This window comes from Borostomias antarcticus (genome assembly GCF_949987555.1).
Source record: "Borostomias antarcticus genome assembly, chromosome: 5".
Classification (NCBI taxonomy): Eukaryota; Metazoa; Chordata; class Actinopteri; order Stomiiformes; family Stomiidae; genus Borostomias; species Borostomias antarcticus.
In genome coordinates, this window is record NC_140238.1 from 14,351,691 (window position 1) to 14,374,080 (window position 22,390).

Consider the following 22,390-nt stretch of genomic DNA (forward strand, 5'->3'; position numbering starts at 1 on the left):
TTTTACAGTGATGAAGTTATTTGGTTGAACACACTCTCTACATGTAGGCCCTTTGCGTCTGCATCCCGATAACACGAATAAATATCTTAGGAACTTTGTCTTATGATGAGAGAAGCCATTTGAAATCTGTGAGCCAGCAATGAAAAGGAGGTATGAATCATACTAAAGTACAAAACCGAGCTTTCTGCTTCTAAACATTGTTCTCTGAGCTAAAACACTCTCTTGAGTTCAAGGTCTGGGTATGTAAAAACCCCACAAATAAGTTAAGATAAACAACATATCTCATCAAATATCTCAATAATATAATTTCGGTCTCTATACTGTATTCACATATAAATTCGGTCTCTATATTCACATATAAATAGTATCCTCAGTTTAGAAGATGCAGTGCTGCAGCTTGCGTTTCCCCGTCCTGTTAAACTATTACACAAACCCATGAGGGGACCAGCAGAACGTTCCCCTGACAGACAGCCATGTGAGCAGAGAGTAGCGTGCAGAGCACATGTTTGCCCAGAGCAAGGTTTCCAAAAATGGAGAGTCTGCTCTCTGCCTCGCTCTAGTTTCCCATCTGCTACCCCTCACCCCGCAAGCTCTGGGCAATATCTATTCAACAACACAGTCTGCACAGTATCTATTCAACAACACAGTCTGCACAGTATCTATTCAACAACACAGTCTGCACAGTATCTATTCAACAACAGTCTGCACAGTCACGCTGGCGCTGCAATTTCCATCTCACCACTCAATTCAGCATTCTGTGCAACTTTAGGTCATTAGCTACATCTCCCATGTAAGCCAATTTAGCAATTTCATTACTGTTACACATTTAAATTACTTTGCACACAGGTGGGGGGGACGGGGACGTGATGACATATCCTTAAACAGGATAAAACAACAAATTGAGCGAATTCTGAGAGTGAGATATTTTCCTGTGAGCAGGGAGCAGTTTGGAGCGTAGCGGGGGCCAAAGTGAAGTCCTCTCTGCTTGGCTCACACACTCTGCTGGACAGAGACTGCAGCTGTGCACCTCTAGCTCTCCCTACTGTATGGCCCCTGTATGGACCCTCTAAATCTCCCTACTGTATGGCCCCTGTATGGACCCTCTAGCTCTCCCTACTGTATGGCCCCTGTATGGACCCTCTAGCTCTCCCTACTGTATGGCCCCTGTATGGACCCTCTAGCTCTCCCTACTGTATGGCCCCTGGCGGAGTCGGGCAGCCCTTTCAATCTCCAGGTCCTTCTGGTCACATACCTGATTAATGGTCTGTGTCTGCGAGTGTGAAAGAGAGAGGGTGTATTGCTAGTGATGGCTGACGTGGTGGGTGCTTCTCCTGCTGCATGCGTCAGTTTGGAGGCGTGCGCTTGTCCATGCATGTGGCCGCGAACTAGTGGGAGGGAGAGGGTGAAAGAAGGAGAGAGAGAGAGAGAGAGAGAGAGAGAGAGAGAGGAGGTCTCTTCTGTCGTTCAGTCGGAGAAGGGGAAGGCCGGAGGCGGCGGCGGCTGGGCCTGCTCGGCGTCCGTCCCCAGGGGCGTGCCGGCGGCGGGCTGCGGGGCAGCAGCGGCATCGCCCTCCGACGCCGTCTTGTCGTGCGACTGCGAGGAGGAGGTGGAGGACTGGGTGCTCTCGCTGGAGCTGCTGCGCGTCTCCGTGCTGGTGCTGGTCTTCTTCATCTTCCTCCTCTTGGCCAGCGGCGCCTTGTCCACCGTCTGCAGGTGGAAGCCCTCCCGCTTGCACTTGTTGAACGCCTGGTCGCCGCGGGGAGACGGAGGAACCGGACACAGAAAAACACACACCTTTCAGCCCTTTAGAGCCCAGGGTTCCCACTCATTTATACCAATGACATGTCAAAACGTTTCCATGGACTTCTTAAATTTCCATGGCTAATGCGTGAAGTAGCCTTACAGCTACAAATGAATTGCTAGAACCCAAATGATCATTTCGGGTCAATTTCCAGAGCTTTTTGGATATTTTATCATTTTTCAGAATATATCCAGGCCTGGAAAATGAAAAACTTTCACGATTTTCCAGGACTTCCATGTCCGTGGGATCCCACCCAGCCCTTCGGCACCGATGAGAGACGATCAAAGAGAACCATTCTTCCTCCTCTGCACCTTGACTACTGTAGTAACCCCCCCCCCCCCCTTACCCCCTTACGTTAAAGGTAGCTTTGACGTAGGTGTGGACGGAGGCGGTGGAGGAGCCCAGGATGTCGGGGGTCATGAGGGGGTTGGAGGACAGCTGGCTGTCGTCCTGCAGCCAGGCGTTGTAGCGCAGGCCGCTCATCTTGATCCTCTTGATGGGGTCCACCGTCAGGAGCTCTGTGGGCAGAGAAACGCACGCTAACCAGGGCTGCAGTGGGAAATACAGGGGCGGGTGACCTCTCCGCCGAGGGCAGAGTTGACCCACCTTGTTTCCCCTCGTTGATTGACGCGGTTGATCAGAAAGTAGGTGAGTAAAGTCTCAGCCTCATTTTAAAGAGGTGGTTGGGTTTACCCTCCACTACACCCCAGGCGCCAACAGTGAGAATGGTGGGGGGTGTTGGATGGAATGAACCAAAAGGTCACGTTTAATGTAAGTGTGTGTGTGTGTGTGTTTGTTGTGTGTGTGTGTGTGGGGGGGGGGGGGGGGGGCACACTGTGGTTGCGGTGAATCTGAGGTGAAGACCTGACTGCTGGACCCTTTCCTCACCCTGGATGAGGTCCTTGGCCTGCTGGGACACATTCCTCCAGGCCTCGCCCTCGAAGGAGAAGTCTCCCTGCTTGATCTTGGTCATGATCTCCTCGGCGCTGGTGTGTGCCAGGCTCTTCCCCTGGCACTGGAAGGGCACCTGGCCCGACAGCATGGTGTACTGCAAACCACAGAGACCCCGCCCCGCCCCGCTGTTAACACAGTCTCAGAGCTGACCAGGGCTGGACTCACACAGCATCACAAGAAACACCTGCTAGTCTCGGGTCATCCGGGACACCGGCTCCCGGATTAAACTGTTGAGAACGGGTAGCCTCGGAACGTGAGGTTAGCGAGCCTGCTGGGACTCGTAGGCATCGGCACTGGGCATAGCTCCCGAGTTCGTCTCACACGTTCGAGTCAACAAAAGCGAGCGAGGTCGCTCTGCATGCAACGCAAACGGCAAGTTTGATCTGTTTGTTGCCAGATTATGTTTTTATCCCCCTAAATGATCAAACGTTCTAAAAAGGAACTACCACATGGGTGTTGGTTGAAACGGTTTCTGCTGATTCTGCTAGAAACTCTGCAATCACGATCAGCCGGGCAGCAGGAGTCCAGCAAGCAGTTAGCGTGGACCTATAGCTGACTGTGAGAGGACAGCTGGCACAGAGAGTATCGCTAGCAGCACTCTCACCTTGGCCTCATTACAGTTAACCTCTAATCCTCATTAAAGACAAAACCTTGGGCAGTACATGCTGAGTAGTGCGTTTTTTTTCTCTCTCTCTCCTTCTCTCTGTGGCGTGTGTGTGTGCGTGTTTGTGCGCGTGTGTGTGTGTCTCCTCTCCCTCTCCATGGCTCGCTATGCTTCCAGGGCACTCTATACGCCTGTCAGGAGCCAGTATCAGCTCCACGCAGCAGGCGGCGGTGGTGGGCGCACCGCTCTACTCTCTCCCCCAGGGGGCGACGGCACGGAGCGGCTAGTGGAGAGAGACCAGGCTCTGTACACGCGAGAGGCCAGGCGGGCAAATTGCTCTCTTCTCCCTCCCTCCCTCTCTCTCTACTGCTCCTCTTGATTCTCCTCTGCAGAGGGCCACTGAGAGACATTTCCTCTGGCGGGAAGCAAAAGCTCACACGGCAGCACTTTGTTTCGTGGTGAACATCAAACTGTGTCAGCGCACCACAGGATGCCGCCCAGCGCCGGGTGTCATGTTAAACTGATAACCAGAAACAAAACCAGAGACACGCCACCACCACAAACATGAAGAGCTCTTTGGCCGTCTTAAAACGCGAGATTGAGAATATTATACCGACGGGCTCCCTGTGAATATTAACACATGGAAATCCTAAAGCATTTCTCCCAATTTCGACTTTCTATCTTTAATCTCTGAATGCTAGAGAGGACTAGACAGCCTGATTCCAGGATTAAGAGAAACCAATTTGCAGGGCAGCATCACAGGCTTGATAATAGGCTTGCTTAGTTTAGGACTGAGCAACACTCTCACCTCTCCTCTCCTCTCCCCTCTACCCTCTCTGACGGTCCTGACATGTTCTCCTCTCTCCTCTCCTCTCTCCTCTCCCCTCTCTGACTGTCCTGACATGTTCCCCTCTCTCCTCTTTGACCATCCATGCTCTCCCCCCTCCCATCTCTCCTCTCACTCACTAGGATCACCCCCAGGCTCCACAGGTCACATGACTCGTCGTAGCCGTCGTATTTGAGGATCTCTGGGGCGGCATACTGGAGCGTGAAGCAGGGAGTCTTCAGGAGCTGGTTGTCGGGAGGCTTGAGCCGGGAGAAGCCGAAGTCTATGATCTTTATCTCAGAGTTCTCCCTCTCGTCCGTGAACAGCAGGTTCTGCAAGATCATTCAAAGACACAAAGAGATTTAAATGAGTCACGCCCGCTCCCCTCGCCACGGATGAGCGCGTCTCGCTAGCGGGAGCCGTCTAATCAAATATCTCCCAGGTTTTCAAACGGCCACTGCCGTTCCTACCCGCGGACACCGTTGCGCGTGGCGCCGGTCAGGGTTTAGCCCGCTGAGGAAATGGGACGCCGCGGAGGCAGCGTTCCCGTACCTCGGGTTTGAGGTCCCGGTGGACCACGCCCACGTCGTGCATGTGACTGACGGCCGACACCAGCCGGCGCATGATGCGGCTGGCCTCCGTCTCGCTGAAGTGCTGCTTCCTCCGGATCCTCTCCAGCAGCTCCCCGCCACCAAGCAGCTCCAGCACCAGGTACGTGTGCAGCTGGAGGGAAACACGCACGCACGCACACACTTTACTGTTTACTGTTTAACTTTACTGCAGTTACGGTAAGCATCGTCCACCCTCGCTGGAAAGGAAGGAAGTGCTGGGATGAACTCTCGACGTGAAACGCAGCTTCAAATCTGTATCAAAAACATCAACAACCCCATCCTGCCCCCCACACCACAGCGTTTCCAGATCAAACCGTAACAGAGTGAGAGACGGGGCCCGGAGTGAGGGAATAGTGTGCAGGGTTTCTCATTAGCCTCGGCGCTGGAGGAACAAAAGCTGGGGAGGGGCCGGGCGGCTCGGCTTTGATCTGGGTCAGAGGCCTCCGAGGTACAGTAACGACCCCGCAAAAGCTCATCAGCGCTGAAGTGGGGCTCCTGACCCTGGAGGGCCCGGGCTAACGAACTCCCGCTGCATCAGCCCATTCTGCCAGCGACACACACGCACACACACTCTCACACACACGCAAACACAGACATTTGCATTCCCCACGCATGCACGCACGCGCACGCACACACACATGCACACACTTCTACCCAATGACGAACATAGATACAAGGCACACTTATTCAGATCAAGTGCAGAAAGCTTCTTTGCTAGATTATTTTTATGCAAATAAAAAAATCAAGGTTCCATTCATTTATGTAAAAACCTAGTATATAACGGGTGCTGTTGTTGCAGGCAGCTGCACCATGGAAATAGAAATAATATGAGATGCAGGTGCACAGTGAGAAGTTTATAAAAGACATCCCACGGGGCGTGTCTTGCTTTCCCATTAATCTACTTTGTTCCCTTTCTGTGACTTAATAAGGCTAGTCTCCACCCAGATCCTCCACACAACTACAACTCACTGTCAGGAAACAAGCCCCACCATCCACTCCAGAACTAAGCATCACCATCCACTCCAGAACTAAGCATCACCATCCACTCCAGAACCAAGCCCCACCATCCACTCCAGAACTAAGCATCACCATCCACTCCAGAACTAAGCATCACCATCCACTCCAGAAACAAGCCCCACCATCCACTCCAAAACCAAGTATCATCATCCACTCCAGAACAAAGTCCACCACTCCAGAACCAAGCTCCACCATCCACTCCAGAACCAAGCTCCACCATCCACTCCAGAACCAAGTATCATCATCCACTCCAAAACAAAGTCCACCACTCCAGAACCAAGCATCACCATCCACTCCAGAACCAAGCCCCACCATCCACTCCAGAACCAAGCCCCACCATCCACTCCAGAACCAAGCCCCACCATCCACTCCAGAACCAAGCCCCACCATCCACTCCAGAACCAAGCATCACCATCCACTCCAGAACCAAGCCCCACCATCCACTCCAGAACCAAGCATCATCATCCACTCCAAAACCAAGCCCCACCATCCACTCCAGAACCAAGCCCCACCATCCACTCCAGAACCAAGCATCACCATCCACTCCAAAACCAAGCCCCACCATCCACTCCAGAACCAAGCCCCACAATCCACTCCAGAACCAAGCCCCACAATCCACTCCAGAACCAAGCCCCACAATCCACTCCAGAACCAAGCACCACCATCCACTCCAGAACCAAGCATCATCATCCACTCCAAAACAAAGTCCACCACTCCAGAACCAAGCCCCACCATCCACTCCAGAACCAAGCCCCACCATCCACTCCAGAACCAAGTCCCAGGATCCACTCCAGAACCAAGCCCCACCACTCCAGAACCAAGCCCCACCATCCACTCCAGCACCAAGCACCACCATCCACTCCAGAACCAAGCACCACCATCCACTCCAGCACCAAGCACCACCATCCACTCCAGCACCAAGCACCACCATCCACTCCAGAACCAAGCATCATCATCCACTCCAGAACCAATCCCCACCACTCCAGAACCAAGCATCATCATCCACTCCAGAACCAAGCATCATCATCCACTCCAGAACCAAGCCCCACCACTCCAGAACCAAGTGCCACCACCACACCAGAACCAGTCCAGAACCCAGCGCCACCCCTCCAGAACCTACCTGGTCATGGTAGATCTCGTGTAGCTTGACGATGTTAGGGTGGCCGTCGCAGAGTTTCAGAGCTGCGCACTCTTTCTGTGTCTGGGCCTCCATCCTAACAACACAGGAGACAGGTCAACCGCCAGTTAGAACACATCTCTAGCACTTCCGCCGGCACAAAGGTCAGTGCTGGGCACGATCACGGGTCACAGCGACAGCGTGTTGCCATCAGACGGTGCGTCCTCTCCGCAGGTCACGAGCGCAGCCTGCTCGTCTGTCGCCACAGCGGCGTCCGCTCTCGTCACATTCTTCTCTTCCACCGGCTTACAAGTGCCATCACAGCCCGGGCTCCTGCGGGGAACGCGCTCTTTAACAAACGCGCCACTCACATGGTCGGAGGTCTCAGAGAGGTAGTGTGTTGTGTTTGTAGCCTGGCTCCAGCCCCTGAATCTGAATTTTCGAAATGCGATTTAGTGTCTGGAAAGGCTCTCTCGTCCAGAGTGATTTCCCAGTTGGAAGTGGCCTTTGAATGCGATGACGGAATTAAACTGCGCAACGTGATTGGTTAGATGAACTATTCGCTGAGGACTCCTTCGGCAACGGGCCATCTAGGAAAACGGCTGCAGTGGCAGCCTGTTCAGACTGAATAATCAAGTGTAATGAAAATTTGCCATTTAATGGCAACTCAGTCTGAGTGAATACTTTTAAGAAGAGGAAATCTGACAGAAGGCCGTGAGCTGGTGCGGTACCTCTTACTGACGATCTTCACGGCGTATTTCTGGCCTGACTTCTTGTGAGTGCACTGCCTGCAGATGGAGAAGCTGCCCTCTCCCAGGGCGCTGTCCTTCAGGTCCATCTCATAGTTCATGTAGAACGGAGAGTCCTGCAGAGAGATGTTTAAGGCTCTTAATGCCACCACATGCATTATATCCCACTTGTCAGTTGCCTCACACGCCACACATTAGATGATCAGAACTGAACGCACCGCCAATGCGCACCACGATAAACATAGTACTAGAAAAGACCATGCAATGTGCAGGAGGTCAGATACATAAAAAGCAATACGTTTTTTTTTTTTTTTTATTAAATTGAGCTTGTGGTACAAAAAAAGGAGGGAAAAGGCAGCCTTGCCGTCAGGCGTAAGTGATCCAGACCTCTCCATCCGTCTTACCCTCATCATGGCGCTGCGGGCCACGGCAGCAGAGCCAGGCCTCTCAGAACCCCCACACAGCTGGACCGGGTCGTCCATCACCACATTCCTCTTGAACAGGATAGAGGGAGCCATGAAGGAGTAACCCTACACACACGCACACACACACACGCAGTAAGAAGCAGGGCTTAGCATGTGAGGATAAACACAGCAGCAGGAGGAGACGAAGCCAGCCCCAGGCAGAGAGAGCACCAGGGCCTGTCTGCTGCATTTTAAAACTCCCAAACCTGAAAAATTCACTCAATTTGCAAATTCGGCCCCTCTCGTGCTTCAGTTTAGAATAACAAGCGCCTGACAGAGCGGTTTAACGCTGTGGCCTGAGGTTGACACCGGGTGTCCAGCTGCTCTCATTGTTAGACATGTCATCTGCGAACCACAGGCCGCGTGCCTCGCTGCAGCTGTGGAGGGCCCTAGGGCCATGTGACAGCATCTCTCTCTCTCTTTCAGACAGACACACACACACACACACACACACACACAGCTGTGGCACGCAGCGGCAGACATGGATGGACGGAAGGAGGGATAGATAAGATGAATGGATGAAGGGTCCTAAATTGCAAGGCTTCGGTATTTGATTGCCCATGGTGAGAAATTAAACCTCAACGCCTAATGCAATTTAATGTTGTTTTGTGTAGTGTCGGAAAGGGGGGGGCACATGGCTAAAAGTCAGGATTGCGGTTCCCAGGCTGTTGAATTATAGCGCCTACGTAATGTTAGTGTATGTGAAAGGCAGATGTGAGAGAAGCCAAATATAAGTTGGCAATGAAAGGATGGAGGCAGATATGGTGATTCTCTCAAAACCGTAATCTTTTATTCCAGGAGAGAAGCCCCTTAATGGATCTATTGATCTGCCAGGCTCAAGGATCCAGAAGGCAATTGAGAGTTGAAATATCATGTAATACATCAGACAGCCATCAGCTGGCACCGAGCTCTGGGTTGCATTATGGCTGACAGCTACATCAGAAATACTCTTCACATCTGTTACCTCCATCAGTGCTCCATGTGGCTATAATAACAGGCCTTCGGTGAAACGTCTTTAGTCAATTTGAATACCAATGCACACAGACAAGCTCATGTTGACTTAACCCAACCTATTGAGGATCTTGGAAAGTTCACTCCATTTTGAGTTCAATTACGCAATGCAGAGATCAAATATAGATATGCGCAGAGAATTTTCCAGTCTCCAAGCGTGGGGAGATGAAAGCGGGCTGTCCTAGATCCCTCCCCCCCTCACCTGGAAGATACGGTCACAGTTCTGAGGCAGGGCTGCGGGAGAATAGGTGGGGTCCATCTCTGTGAACTCCTCCGCAAAGTTGCTGACATCCAGCTCGTCCCTTATCACCGGCTTAAACGGGGCTGGGACCTTCTTAGCTGCCAAGTCCTCCCAGTTAATTTTCTAAAAGGGGGATTGTACGAAACCGTTTAGTCAGCTTCCGTGTCTCCTTGGGGGCTGTTTGGGGGGGGGAAAAAACGTCATCAATTTGTCTGAACGTTGGTAGGTCTGCCTCAGGACGGATGATAGCGGCTGGGGGGTCTACATAAGCCTGGCATGCTGGCAGGTGGGAGAGCCGGTCACCTGGTAGAAGGGGTGTTTCTTCATGTCCTCAGCTCCAGACAGACCAGAGCCCAGCCTCTTCGTAGGGTCTTTGATGAGCAGTCGCTGGATGAGATCTTTGGCCAGCGGTCCCATGTCTTTGGGGAAAGGAGGGTCCTTCTTGGAGATCCTCCTGTGATTGACGGGAGGAAGGAAAGGGGAGACGGTCAAGGTCGACCGCCCAGCCAAATGGTGATATTAATTTGTTGTTAAGGCGTGTGTGATCCTACTGTTCATGGGCGGGGGATCAGTTTACATTTTATTCAAACTACACTGTGCCTGTCCTCATTTAAACATGTACTGTATATAATACCAGATCTGTGTTTGATGAATGGTCAGCACAGCAGACATCCACTAATCATTCATAAAAATAAAAAAGAGCCTATCCCTCCAAGGTTAGGAGTTATGAAAGAAGCCTTACTTGGCGATGTCCGTGTGGGAGTTCTCATCTCCGTCGACGGTGAAGGGGGATCCACCGGTCATGAGCTCGTACATCAGCACACCCAGACTCCACCAGTCCACGGCCTGGAACACGTCAGTGCATGACAGGCCACGTCACACACAGCATGGTAGTATGGTACACACACCAGGCGGCTCTCACTGGTGCCCCATGCTACTTTGCTGAGAGGTCTCGACACCCATTTATCAGCCAGGCAATGGACAAAAAAATTAATTAATCCGTTTCTGTGACAATCTTTGCTTGGTGGGGGGGGGGGGGGGGGCAGTGGTGGCGAGAACATGCGCTGCGACTTACCTTGTCATGCCCAGACTCTCCACCTTCCACTATCTCTGGGGCCATGTATTCAACGGTGCCGCAGATAGAGTAGGCCCTCTCCACCTGTGTGCACACGCACACGCGCGCGCGCACGCACACACCACACACACTGTGTTTACGTTGAATTTCTGTTGAAAAGTGCTCTTGAAAGTGACTTTTAAAACGGTATAAATCAGAATAACGCTTTCTGGAGTAGGTTAGACATCAAACAAAACTGTGTAATGGCTAGCTACACTCTCAGGCACATTCTGGGTGGTCTCTGGTCCTGGGTACACACTCATCCATTAATGGAAGAGAGACAAGATGTTTCTCACAGTCTGGCTTGACACCAAAAAATAAACTTTTACCATAAAAAAAAAAAAGTTTACTCAAGTAACTATTTCACAAGGACAGGCATTATACACAAGATCTACAATTGTATATTTCATCATATATTTCATCATCAATACATTAATTTTTGAGACTTGCCTCATCAAACTCTTTACTAAGGCCAAAATCTGTGAGTACGATGTGACCACTTGAGTCCAGCAGGATATTCTCAAGCTTCAGGTCTCGATAGACAATCCCAAGCTGCAACAACAGAAAGGAATACATAGTGGCTATGGTAAGCAAACTCTGAATAGTCCCTGTTTTGAGGAGATGAAATATGAATACAAATTCCCTGTTTGCACACAGTATGTGCAGTTGTGGTACTGCAGAGGCGATATCAACAACACATCAAAACAGAGTACAGGACTACGTGGCTGAAGAAGCCAAACGTTGAGAAACAGTCAGTCTACCTGGTGTAAGTGCTCCAGTGCAAGCACTATCTCTCCGCTGTACAGAGCCACTTCCTGCTCCTTGAATCGTACTCTCTGCACCAAGTGTGTGAAAAGCTCCCCACCATTAACATAATCTGTTGACACAAAACCAGAATAAAGGAATCCTGTGGTCTGGCTAAACAGTACATATTCTAAATCGAAAAGGCATTACTAAAATGATTTAGTCATTTCACAACAGGGCAAAGTGAAAACAACACAGGTATAGGACTAGGTCATACTCTGGTTATCAGCTGATGACAGATAGCCTTTCATTTATGGGTAAATTGTGGGCTAACCAATGAAGGAAGTCTACGGTCCCTCATTCCCATCATTCAAAAAGGCTAAATGAAACAGGAGGGGTTCACACCGAGGATGAGGTGCAGCTTGGTGTCCGTCTGGAAGGCGTAGTGCAGCGTGACGAGGAAGGGCGACTGGCGGATGTGCTCCAGGACCTGCCTCTCTGTCCGTGTGTGCTCCGCCGTCTTCGCCTTCTGCACGATGGTGGCTTTCTTCAGCACTTTCATGGCGTACAGCTTCCCGGCGTCGTGCCCGCTCACCTTGCGGACCAGGAATACTTTGCCGTAGGCTGACACAGTGACATCACCACGAAAGATCAAAGAGCGAGCAGGTGAACAAGCGCGCAGCGACCAAACGTTTCATATTCGTGATCCCGTTACAAACTCCCAAGGTCGGACCGGGATTGAGCAGCACCACTCACCTCCGGTGCCCAGCACCTTCAGCAGCTCAAAGTTTTCAATGCCCACCCTCTCCACATGGCCAGTCAGATTGGCTGCAGGTGCAGATAAAACCATGTAGTAAGAAGAGATAGACAGAGAGAGGGGGGGGGGGGGGAGAGTGAGAGATATGTTCTGCTGATAAGACGAATGTGCTTGACATCATCTATTGTTGCCAAGGGATGTGAATAACTGAACACTGATCTGAATCTAAATATTAGTAGATCAGACTGTTTCAGTTGAAAAAAAAAGAAAAAAGAACCAAGTATCTGTGGAAGGATGTCAGTCAAGGCCAGGATTATGGAAAGCAGCATTCTAAGCATTTCATTGTATGCGGTACTCTTGAACATACTGTATTATCAATGTGTCTTTTCCTAGTTAAATAAAGGTTCAATAAATTAAAAAATGACAAATAAACTTGAAATCTTTATTTTAATTCATCCAAACAGAATAAGACAGAAAATGTGTAGGTTAGTAGTAGCCATGGGTGTACAGTATCAACCAGAGAAGAAAGAAAACTTAATTTGTAAAAAAAAAAACACAACCTTTTGCTGTGCCTTTTTTTTAACACAACCTGTTGCTGTGCATGCCTGTGTGGTCTAGCCCTGCAGCCACGCCCTACTGTGCTTGACATGTGTGTCCATTGTAGTGAACACATTCCTTCTGTCTCACACTCCGGATATAGAGAACATTGAGTAAGGAGGGAAGTAGATTTAATCTATCACATGTCATTCTGACTCTTGTTGTTGCGCAATAGCAGGTATAAATAGAAGCTGAAAAACTTAGACTTAAAAATCACTTTCCTACTCTTGATATAAATTCTATAGCTTTCTCACAAATTAGGCAGATGCCACTAACGGGATTAGACTACAAGCATGCTGAGGCAGCTGCCAACTTTGCAGTTAGGTTCAAGTTACATAACAACCCTGACAACCACTCCAAGGGCCTAGATTAATTTCAGTGTTTATAAATAGATTTGACTGGTTTATTCAGACCCCTGCCACAGGCCTGAAGGGTACAGGTTGGGTAGGTTAGTAACCTTGAGCAGAGCATGGCATGACTAATCCTTTCATTGAATTGGCCAGAATACTAACATGTATTATGATAAAGCGTAGACTATGAATAGTATTAATATCCCTTCAACAAACAAATGAACACTGAACCTTACATTACTATCAAAAACAAATGGCTTCATATCCAACAAGGTCAGTAATGTTCAGTGACCCAACACGCCACTAATGAACATTTTTCATTACAATAGGCTAACTAATAGGTAGCTGACAACATGACCCCAGTTAGGTCACTATGGTCAGCATAGGATTGCCACTGGTGTTTACAGGAGAGCAGGTGCGCCTCGTTCATTTCCTGTCTTGAGTAGGCTCCAAACAAATCCGACCATGTCCATCAATACGGGAGCTTTCAATTAGGAGGTAAAGGCTGAACATCACAGTCAAAGCAAAAATGACAGCCAAGATGACGACCAGAATATTTAGGGCAGCAGCAGTAGCTGTCTAAGCATGCTGGAGCCTGCCGCTGAGAAACAGATCAGCATCCCAGGTAGGTGGGAGGCAGGGTTGGGGGGTATTCAATTAAACTCCCTGGAACTGCATCCAATGTATGTCGAGAAAGTAAGTTATACTTGCTCCTCTGCTAGGAGAAAAAAAAGCAGCAGCTGTACAGAGACTAGGCACAGAGATCTGTCAGAAGACAGGAACGATTCTAGCCAACTGAGCCGCACTCTTTGGCATTGGTGTAACGTTATTGGGACTGCGTGATGTGTGCCCTAATACATCCATGTGTGTGCCTCACTCCCAAAATTGACTAGCTACAGTTAACGCTAACCGGTTAGTAGCTGGTGCATGTCTGGTGAACGTTATCTAACGTTACTGTAACGTTTGCATGGCTTTACTCCTACCCTGCCCTTTTTGGAGTCGGCTGACTTGAACGCTAAGCTAGTGTATAGTGGGCTAGCGTTTGCAAACCCATCTTTCACTGAGCAAGCTAGCCAACGAGTTAGCAGTGTGATCAATTGAACAGGTCCACCCACAAAGCCACGGTCCATTTGGACAAATTAAGCTAAATAGGTAGCTATTTAATGAAGAACCCAAACACGGTTTAATTTGCAAACTTACCATTTTTCAGCTCATGCTTCACAGTAAACAGGTCACCCTCTCTTGAAGATCCCTCCATCGAAGACCGCATAGTATTCCAATTCCAAAATGTGCTCAGAGGTAGTTAGCGGGGTAACGTTAGCTAGCCAGCCTAGCTAGCCTAGTTACCTTGCATGCAAGCCGTAAGCAGTTGTCCTACTGCAATATTACAGAGGCAATTTTGTTTAGTCACACTATTGTATTGACAACCGGTAAACTAAAAAGAAATACTGCCTCGACAAGAAGATGCACACATGAAATCCATAAGATAGCACAGGGTAGCTCGTACTACACAAATCACTATCTACACAACCAAGCCCCCCAAGAGCGGTGATTGGGGTTGCTATGGAAATGTTATCATCTCATTGGACCATTCTGATGTCCATTATAGATAGACACGCCTTCTCTCACAAAGATTTGATCTGACAGCTTTAAAAACTGGAGTTGGAGTCTTGGCTGGGGGCCATGAGGTACTTGATCCTTCTCACCATGTTTTGGTTAGTACGAAAAAAACAAAACATCTTATATGATGTAAACATTCTCTCTAACATTCATCTAGCTAGCTAAGATTTTAGGTTTGGAGGCATAAATACCTCCTGTGCTAATGACCAAGTTCGTGAACTATCCTACATGCGTTTCTTTCAGATAAGTGTATATTGGTCTGGCTTACGATACCATCATCATGCCCAAAGGCATACAGATTTTGAATATAATATTATTCATGTGTGCAAGTTTTGCATTACTGGTACTGTATCTTGGCCTTTGCTGCCACCTTGTGGTATAATACAAACTTCTTTTTTTTAAATCAGGAGGCCCATGTGATGCGGAATCTAAACGATTACTATCTAAGCTTCCGTTTGGTTTGCTCTTGACCTCCCAAGATGGCTGGTGTGCGAAGTCTTGGTGTGCTATCTAGGATAACACCAATGAGATATGCCCTTCTCTCAGGTATATTTGCCGTGCTGCTAGTTGTTCCAGTCCAATATGTTTCTGGAAGACAATAGTGTCATCCAGTGTTAGCTAAACTAAAGGTATCTGCAAGTTAGCTAGCTAGCTAGATACTGACAGACCTGTCTGACAATGACACCGGTGTTTTGTATTAGCCAGCTAACGTTACAGCTAGTGCCTATACTAACAGCTAATTTAGCTGGTTAATAACAGTGCACTCGATGCAATTTCGTTAGCGAACTTGGTCTTGCACCCAGCCTGTAACTACTCTAGCTAATTTATGGAGATTGAAAATTAGCTGGCAGCAACGCTGGTCAACACAAGTGTTAGCTGCTATCAAAGCACTGTTAGGTTGTTTGCCAGTGCTACAGACACTGTCTGTATTGACTCTGTCTTCGTATCACATATAGCTAGCCAGCAGACTGTTGCGTAGTGCGTACACTAGCAAGCCTATGCTACCTGCTATCTGTCATTCATTTTTGATTCCATGTTGCTGGACCTCCAGTGACCGTCTACTCTAGGCGTGGAATCTAGGTGAAAGTTCATAGGGTGCACTGATAGCCTATTTCTCAGTTATCAATTATCTGGGACTTGTCCGGAAAACACGTTGCGACATTATTTTTCATTTTGTACAGATAATGTAGATACTGTAAATGTCTTTCATTTTGGAAGGGACAGTGACAGACTAATGACCTTCCCTTTTAACTTTGTTTTAGGTTTCTCACATCGCACCTTCTCAGTTGCACCTGCCATGTTAGGTAACTATCTTAACAATTATTATGCAACTAGATTGAATTCTTTAACTCGATGAATAGGCCTTATATTGATTTTAAAATGAATGCACTGTATTTATCTTTTCTATGATTAGCCAGAACCCATGTCAACTATGAGATCAAGGAAGATGTGGCAGTTATTCGGATTAATGACCCTAATTCCAAGGTAAGAATGTGCCCTTTGTTGAAGAATTGTGTCATTTATGATGTATCTTTTAGTGCACAGGCAAACTGAATTTGTGTATTTTCTCTTTCTCAGGTCAACACTCTGTCAATCCAAATGCAAAATGAGATGACAGAGGTGATGAGTGAAATCTGGGCGAACGATGCTGTCAAGAGTGCTGTCCTGATCTCCTCCAAGCCTGGCTGCTTCATTGCAGGAGCTGACATCAAGTGAGTCACCATGCCACATCTGATTCACACTGAAGGATAAAAATGTCAAAGTGTGTGCCATCTCGAAATTGGCATACTGGCTTACCAGGTAGTAAACTACTTTTTCTATCCATCCAGCATGATCAAGGCATGCACCAGTGCAGAGGAGGTCATCAAACTTTCTCAGGAGGGACAGAAGATGTTTGAAAGGATTGAGAAATCTCCAAAACCTGTTGTTGCTGCCATCAATGGCTCCTGCTTGGGTGGAGGCTTAGAGGTAAGCTTGTTGCAGTCAGCTTTTAGAGAGCTTGTGTTATCAACAGTACATGTTCTTCAGAAAGAAATTTGTATGAAGAAGTACAACTTTGTATTTCAGATTAGGTAAGATTTTAGAATTGTTTTCTTAATTCAAATGTTGCATGCTTTTTGTTCTAGTTGGCCATCGCCTGCCAATACAGAATTGCTACTAAGAGCAAGAAGACAGTTCTTGGCACCCCAGAAGTTATGCTTGGCCTTCTACCTGGGGCTGGTGGAACACAGAGACTCCCTAAAATGGTCAGTATCTGGGAAGCTCATGTAGATTTAAAAGCTAAGTCATAATTCAATACCATTTTTTGCATGGCATATCTGACTGATCTACTTTTCAGGTACCTAAAAAACAAAATGTTACTGCTGCTACATAGTACTTTATCAGCACTGGCATGGTTTGTAGTGTAATGTTTGATCAGATATTATGCATGGCTTATCATACATTTTGGTATTCCTTCATTCTTGATGTGTTATCAAGTAGTTGAAATAAGGTCCTGTGACATGGCTACTGTCTCTTCTCAGGTGGGTATTCCCGGTGCCTTTGACATGATGCTGACTGGAAGAAACATCAAGGCAGATAAAGCCAAGAAGATGGGCCTCGTCCACCAACTTGTTGACCCACTGGGTAAGGTTTGAAATACTCTCATTTTGTCCTAATGGTAAGTGTTTTGTGAAGGTTTGACTGTCACTTAATCATTTCAGATTATACATGGATTGTGTCAATGATGGTCATTATTTGCTACTGTATCCCATTTTTCAGGTCCTGGTTTGAAGAGTCCAGAGGAGAGAACAATCGAGTACCTTGAGGAGATTGCTGTTGAATGCGCCCGGGGAATAGTGAACAAGAAAATCCCTCTCAGCAAAGACAAAGGCTTGATGCAGAGTGAGTGACAGTACAGAATTTAGACCTGATGTGAACGTTACAACAAGAAAAGCAACATTAGAAAGTTTAGAATTAGAAATGATAATTTTTTCCCTTCAAACCCCTCAGAAATTACAGATTACGTCATGAGCTATGAGTTGGTGCGAAAACAAATCTACAACACTGTCCACAGTAAAGTCATGAAGCAGAGCAAGGGGCTCTATCCTGCCCCGCTGAAAATAATCGAGGTAAAAATGAGTATTTTCTCTAGTTATGTACTTGACAGATTTCAACTCTATGATGATGACTGAGGATGTGATACTGCAGTAGTCTCTGCAAACAGAGAGCTTTAGAAGAAACTTCCTGTCTGTATTGTCATAACACTACATTATTTCCTTACCCATTTTTATACATTTTCCTTGTAGTGTGTGAAAGCTGGACTGGAGCAGGGCCCGGACTCAGGGTATTTGGCTGAATCACAGGTGAGAGAGAACTTGCATTGAGGTATGTGATATGGTTGGTTGATAGAAGTCCATAAGTAATGTCTTTCTGCAACTGTTCTCCTCTTGTCTCACCAATTTTTCTTTTGTTGTAGAACTTTGGGCAATTAGCATGGACTTCGGAATCAGACGCCCTTATTGGCCTCTATCAAGGTCAAGTTGCATGCAAGAAGAACCGCTTCGGAGTCCCTGAGAAGGAGGTGAAGTAAGTGATGACACACTGTCGTTTAAAATATTGTTAAATATTGTTAAGATGCTGCCCATAAAGGATCTGATTATACTTATCACAATATCATGGTTTAAAATAAATCTTTGATAATTTAAAATCTCTTGCACACCTGAATCAAATCTCAGTGACAGGTGCGTACAGTAGGTGGAGTGGATACGTACTATGAGGAAAAAGAAACACCTTCTTATACCTGAAGGAGGTCATGTACCAAAACATTGTAAACCGTATTTCTTTGAGCAAGTGAAGACAGTGTGCGGGTGTTTCTGTTTCTTCAAATAAATCATGAACTTGATGCATGGTAACAGCAGATATTGTATTGGCAATAATCTGTTGATTTGAATCCCGCAGGACTCTGGCCATCCTGGGAGCTGGTCTGATGGGAGCAGGCATCGCCCAGGTGACGGTAGATAAGGGTATCAGCACCATCCTGAAGGACACCACTGTATCGGGGCTGGCCAGGGGAGAGCAGCAGGTCTACAAAGGGTGGGTTACAGAGAATGGAATATCCTGTCTTTGGCACTAGGGTGAAGCTACTTGGACTTCTCCTAGATTAAACCTTGCCTAATCTCATGGAACAACACCCCCCCCCCCTCCCCAACTTCCCTTTCCAGGCTAAATGACAAAGCCAAAAGGAAGAACATCACAACTTTTGAAAGGGACAGCATATTGTCCAACCTAGTTGGCACGTTGGACTACAGTGGCTTTGAAAAGGCAGACATGGTGGTCGAGGCTGTGTTTGAAGACCTCAGCATCAAGCATAAAGTCCTGCAGGAGGTGGAGGCTGTGAGTACAGCTGAATTCAACTTGATTTATACAGCACATTACATAGGACATTACACCAGTGTGATGAATGAGCTCTTTTGATATAATATTGTAACTATGATCTCATCTTATATATTGTACTGGCTTGGTGAGCATACGTTTCAATGTTGTGCTACTATTCACAGGTGATCTCTCCTCATTGTATATTTGCCACCAACACCTCTGCTCTACCCATCAAAGACATTGCTGCGGTCAGCAAGCGACCAGAAAAGGTACATACATTTCAAAGAGCTCAAATGGATGAAGTTCGAGGTTCCCGTCATCTCCCTGACTGTGCTTTACCATCTCCTCATTGTAGGTCATTGGAATGCACTACTTTTCTCCAGTGGACAAGATGCAGCTGCTGGAGATCATCACAACTGATCAAACCTCCAAGGACACAACAGCATCTGCTGTGGCAGTGGGCCTAAAACAAGGGAAAGTCATCATAGTTGTTGGGGTGAGGTTAAGCAATAAGCACACAACATCCTGTTCGCCACTCCCATTTTGACATGGATCTGGATGTTTGGTCTAATGCGTTTATTATCTGTTGTTGTTGTTGTTGTTGTAAGGACGGACCTGGTTTCTACACCACCAGGTGTCTGGCACCCATGTTGGCTGAAGCTGTCAGAGTGCTTCAGGTAAGTAGTAGTGAGGCATGATATATGGGCAGTCATGATATATGGGCAATCATATCGGTATCAGCCGATGTTAGTCATTTTCATCATATCCCACCCAAAACAGGCAGATGTGAACAATTATTTCTTTCTACAATGGAGAGTTTGGATACTTGATTCTGATTGGCTAGCAGCCGTTGTAAAATGCCCTGTAACCCACGGCTGCGACAACATGACAATTAGTATTAATGCGCCGTCAATCTCATTGACGAGGCTATTGATAAGATCAAGCGGTAGGCAACTATGCTTTGAGTAGCAACCACTCGCAGCAACCTCACTTTTTTATTAATTCCACCCGTGTTTACCTACTGTAGGTATCCTATTACAAAAACGCACTCATCAGTCCGACTCCAACACTTCCACACCCCTACCAGCAAAAAGAAGTGCTCTGGAGAACTGTTTTAATAACTGCACCATAGCTGGAAAAGTTCAAATAAACGTGAACCACACATTATGCCTATATAGGCTTATGTGAACAAGGCCTACCCAAATAGGCTAGATAGCGTCTGTTGCCTGGCAACAATTTAATTCTGAACTATAGCCTATCGCGGAAGATTATGTAAATACTAAAATTATAAGAATGATCAGTAAATAAATGATTGAATGTTACTACTGTGTGTGCTTTTTGTGAATATATATGTAGTAACCGTTGTAGAAAAGCTATCGCATCGCGCCTAATAATGCCCGTAGCTGTTGTAAAATCCTGTGTAACCCACTGCCTTTCGTGGTCAACTGCTTAAGTCTAGCTGCTGTTGTGTGTTGTTTTTGACAGGAAACCATGTGGTAAATCTATGATTTATTGGCTTTTCCAAATGTTTTGGAAATGGACAAGTGTTTACATGTGTTTTTCAGTATGTACAAAATGTGATTATCATAGAAACTTGTTTTATACAGAACATATCAACATCAGTAAATATTGATTATCGGCCATAACAGCAATGTTAATATATGTTATTGGTATGGGTCAAAATGTTCATATCGGTGCATCCCTAGTAAGTACTGTAGTACTACTAGGAGAAGATACTTCAGGGAGCTTGATTGTTTTTCTCCTTCACTAATGCCTTCTGGAGTGTCACATCACGAGAGAGGCTGCTTTTGCAAGCTTGATACAAATGACCGTGCCTGTTTTCTCAGGAAGGGGTAGACCCTAAGAAGCTGGACTCCCTCACGACAGGCTTCGGTTTCCCTGTGGGAGCGGCCACTCTGGCTGATGAAGTAGGCATTGACGTTGCTGCCCATGTAGCTGAGGACCTGGGCAAAGCCTTTGGTTCGCGCTTTGGTGGTGGTAACGTGGACGTTCTGAAGACCATGGTGGAGAGGGGATTCAAGGGTAAATTTTATTGTTTTAAGACTGTGACAATAATAATGTTAGTCATGGAAATGCATTCATAATGTCTCATAAAGGAATTGAAGTTGATAGAGAATATATTTTTTAAGAGTTGAAGATCAAGCAGACAAAGGACAATATTAACTTTGTCAAAAGCTTGTTCTAATTCTCAAATCCTTTTTGTATTTTAATCAATAGGCCGCAAGTCAGGAAAGGGCTGCTATGTCTATACACCAGGCCTCAAACACAAGATCGTTAACCCTGACATTGAGGAAATTCTGGAGGAGTTCAAAATGAAACCAAATCCTGCAGTGTAAGTTACAACTTATGATATCGTTATTTATATATTATTAATAACGATATATTAATATACAATACATGTAAAATAATATAGTAATATATAATTATTAATTTATTATACATCCTTCTCCAGGTCTTCAGACTCAGATGTCCAGTACCGTCTGATCTCACGGTTTGTCAATGAGGCAGTTCTGTGCCTGCAGGAGGGCATCCTGAACAACCCTGTTGAAGGGGACATCGGAGCTGTATTTGGACTGGGCTTCCCCCCATGCCTTGGAGGTGAGCGCTCACAAGTTACTTATGATCACATGACAACACAGGTGTTCAAATCAATTTTGAACTCTATATGGTATATAGTGCAAAAGGTCATGTCATGAATGTATTATTGCAGCCTAGCCAACAAATGCCACTGATATGCAGTACTGTGGTCCACATGAATTAAAAAATCTGTAGTGACATTGACCTATAAATGCTTTGTTTTACCCTCTTCTAGGACCTTTCCGGTTTGTGGACACGTTTGGCGCTGACAAGCTTGTGGAGAAGATGAGGCGGTTTGAAGATGTTTATGGGAATCAGTTCACACCATGTCAGTTACTCCTTGATCATGCAAAGGACCCCAGCAAGAAATTTCACAAGTGACTTACACCATGTGCCACAAACTCTTAAGAATTCATGCAGTTTACCACTAGAATATGTGCCTAATAATTGCAGTAATCTTGAGAGCATACCTTTACAAATCCAAATACATTTTGACAATTTGACAGATTTCAGAATTCATGATCTGAAATAGATATTTCAGGTTGGGGTGTTTTTTGTACATTTGGTGTTATTAATTTGTGTTTCTTTTGATAATATAATTTGAAACAAAAGCATAGATTCCGAGGGTGTAGGCTATTCATGTATTTTAAATGTTAAAACAATTCTGATTTAAGTGAGTGCTTCACTAATTTGCGCGTTATAGCCTACTTGCTATAGAATGTCTAATGAGGGTAAGTGTTATTTTTTACGTTGGCTTTGGTCTTCATTCAGTTGCTTGTGCAGTGAGTGATGTATGATATTGGTGCCAGTAAATTAAATAATATTGTTCAGTCGGATGTATGTGTCATTCTTTACATTT

At 46.6% G+C, this 22,390-nt stretch overlaps 2 protein-coding genes across 2 annotated transcripts; one reads left to right on the plus strand and one right to left on the minus strand.

Annotated features, from left to right (window-relative positions):
* Positions 1-1,464: 1,464 nt before the first annotated feature.
* rps6ka5 (ribosomal protein S6 kinase, polypeptide 5) lies at positions 1,465-11,830 on the minus strand (the record flags this gene model as incomplete). Its single annotated transcript, XM_084438929.1, has 15 exons — positions 11,659-11,830; positions 11,271-11,386; positions 10,960-11,061; positions 10,471-10,554; positions 10,138-10,241; positions 9,699-9,849; positions 9,357-9,518; positions 8,084-8,209; positions 7,662-7,795; positions 6,934-7,027; positions 4,738-4,908; positions 4,326-4,517; positions 2,690-2,849; positions 2,156-2,319; positions 1,465-1,746 (listed from the first exon to the last, which is right to left on the minus strand). The coding sequence occupies exons 1-15, from the start codon at positions 11,813-11,815 to the stop codon at positions 1,465-1,467; spliced, it is 2,199 nt and encodes a 732-aa protein (XP_084295055.1). The 5' UTR covers positions 11,816-11,830.
* A 3,194-nt stretch (positions 11,831-15,024) lies between these two features.
* Positions 15,025-22,365, plus strand: hadhab (hydroxyacyl-CoA dehydrogenase trifunctional multienzyme complex subunit alpha b). The gene is made up of 20 exons (XM_084437910.1): positions 15,025-15,123; positions 15,840-15,881; positions 15,992-16,062; positions 16,156-16,289; positions 16,407-16,545; positions 16,704-16,823; positions 17,100-17,202; positions 17,338-17,460; positions 17,569-17,687; positions 17,865-17,921; positions 18,035-18,144; positions 18,517-18,651; positions 18,780-18,951; positions 19,116-19,202; positions 19,289-19,429; positions 19,542-19,610; positions 20,781-20,976; positions 21,172-21,286; positions 21,407-21,552; positions 21,767-22,365. The coding sequence occupies exons 1-20, from the start codon at positions 15,057-15,059 to the stop codon at positions 21,910-21,912; spliced, it is 2,292 nt and encodes a 763-aa protein (XP_084294036.1). The 5' UTR covers positions 15,025-15,056; the 3' UTR covers positions 21,913-22,365.
* Positions 22,366-22,390: the final 25 nt, after the last annotated feature.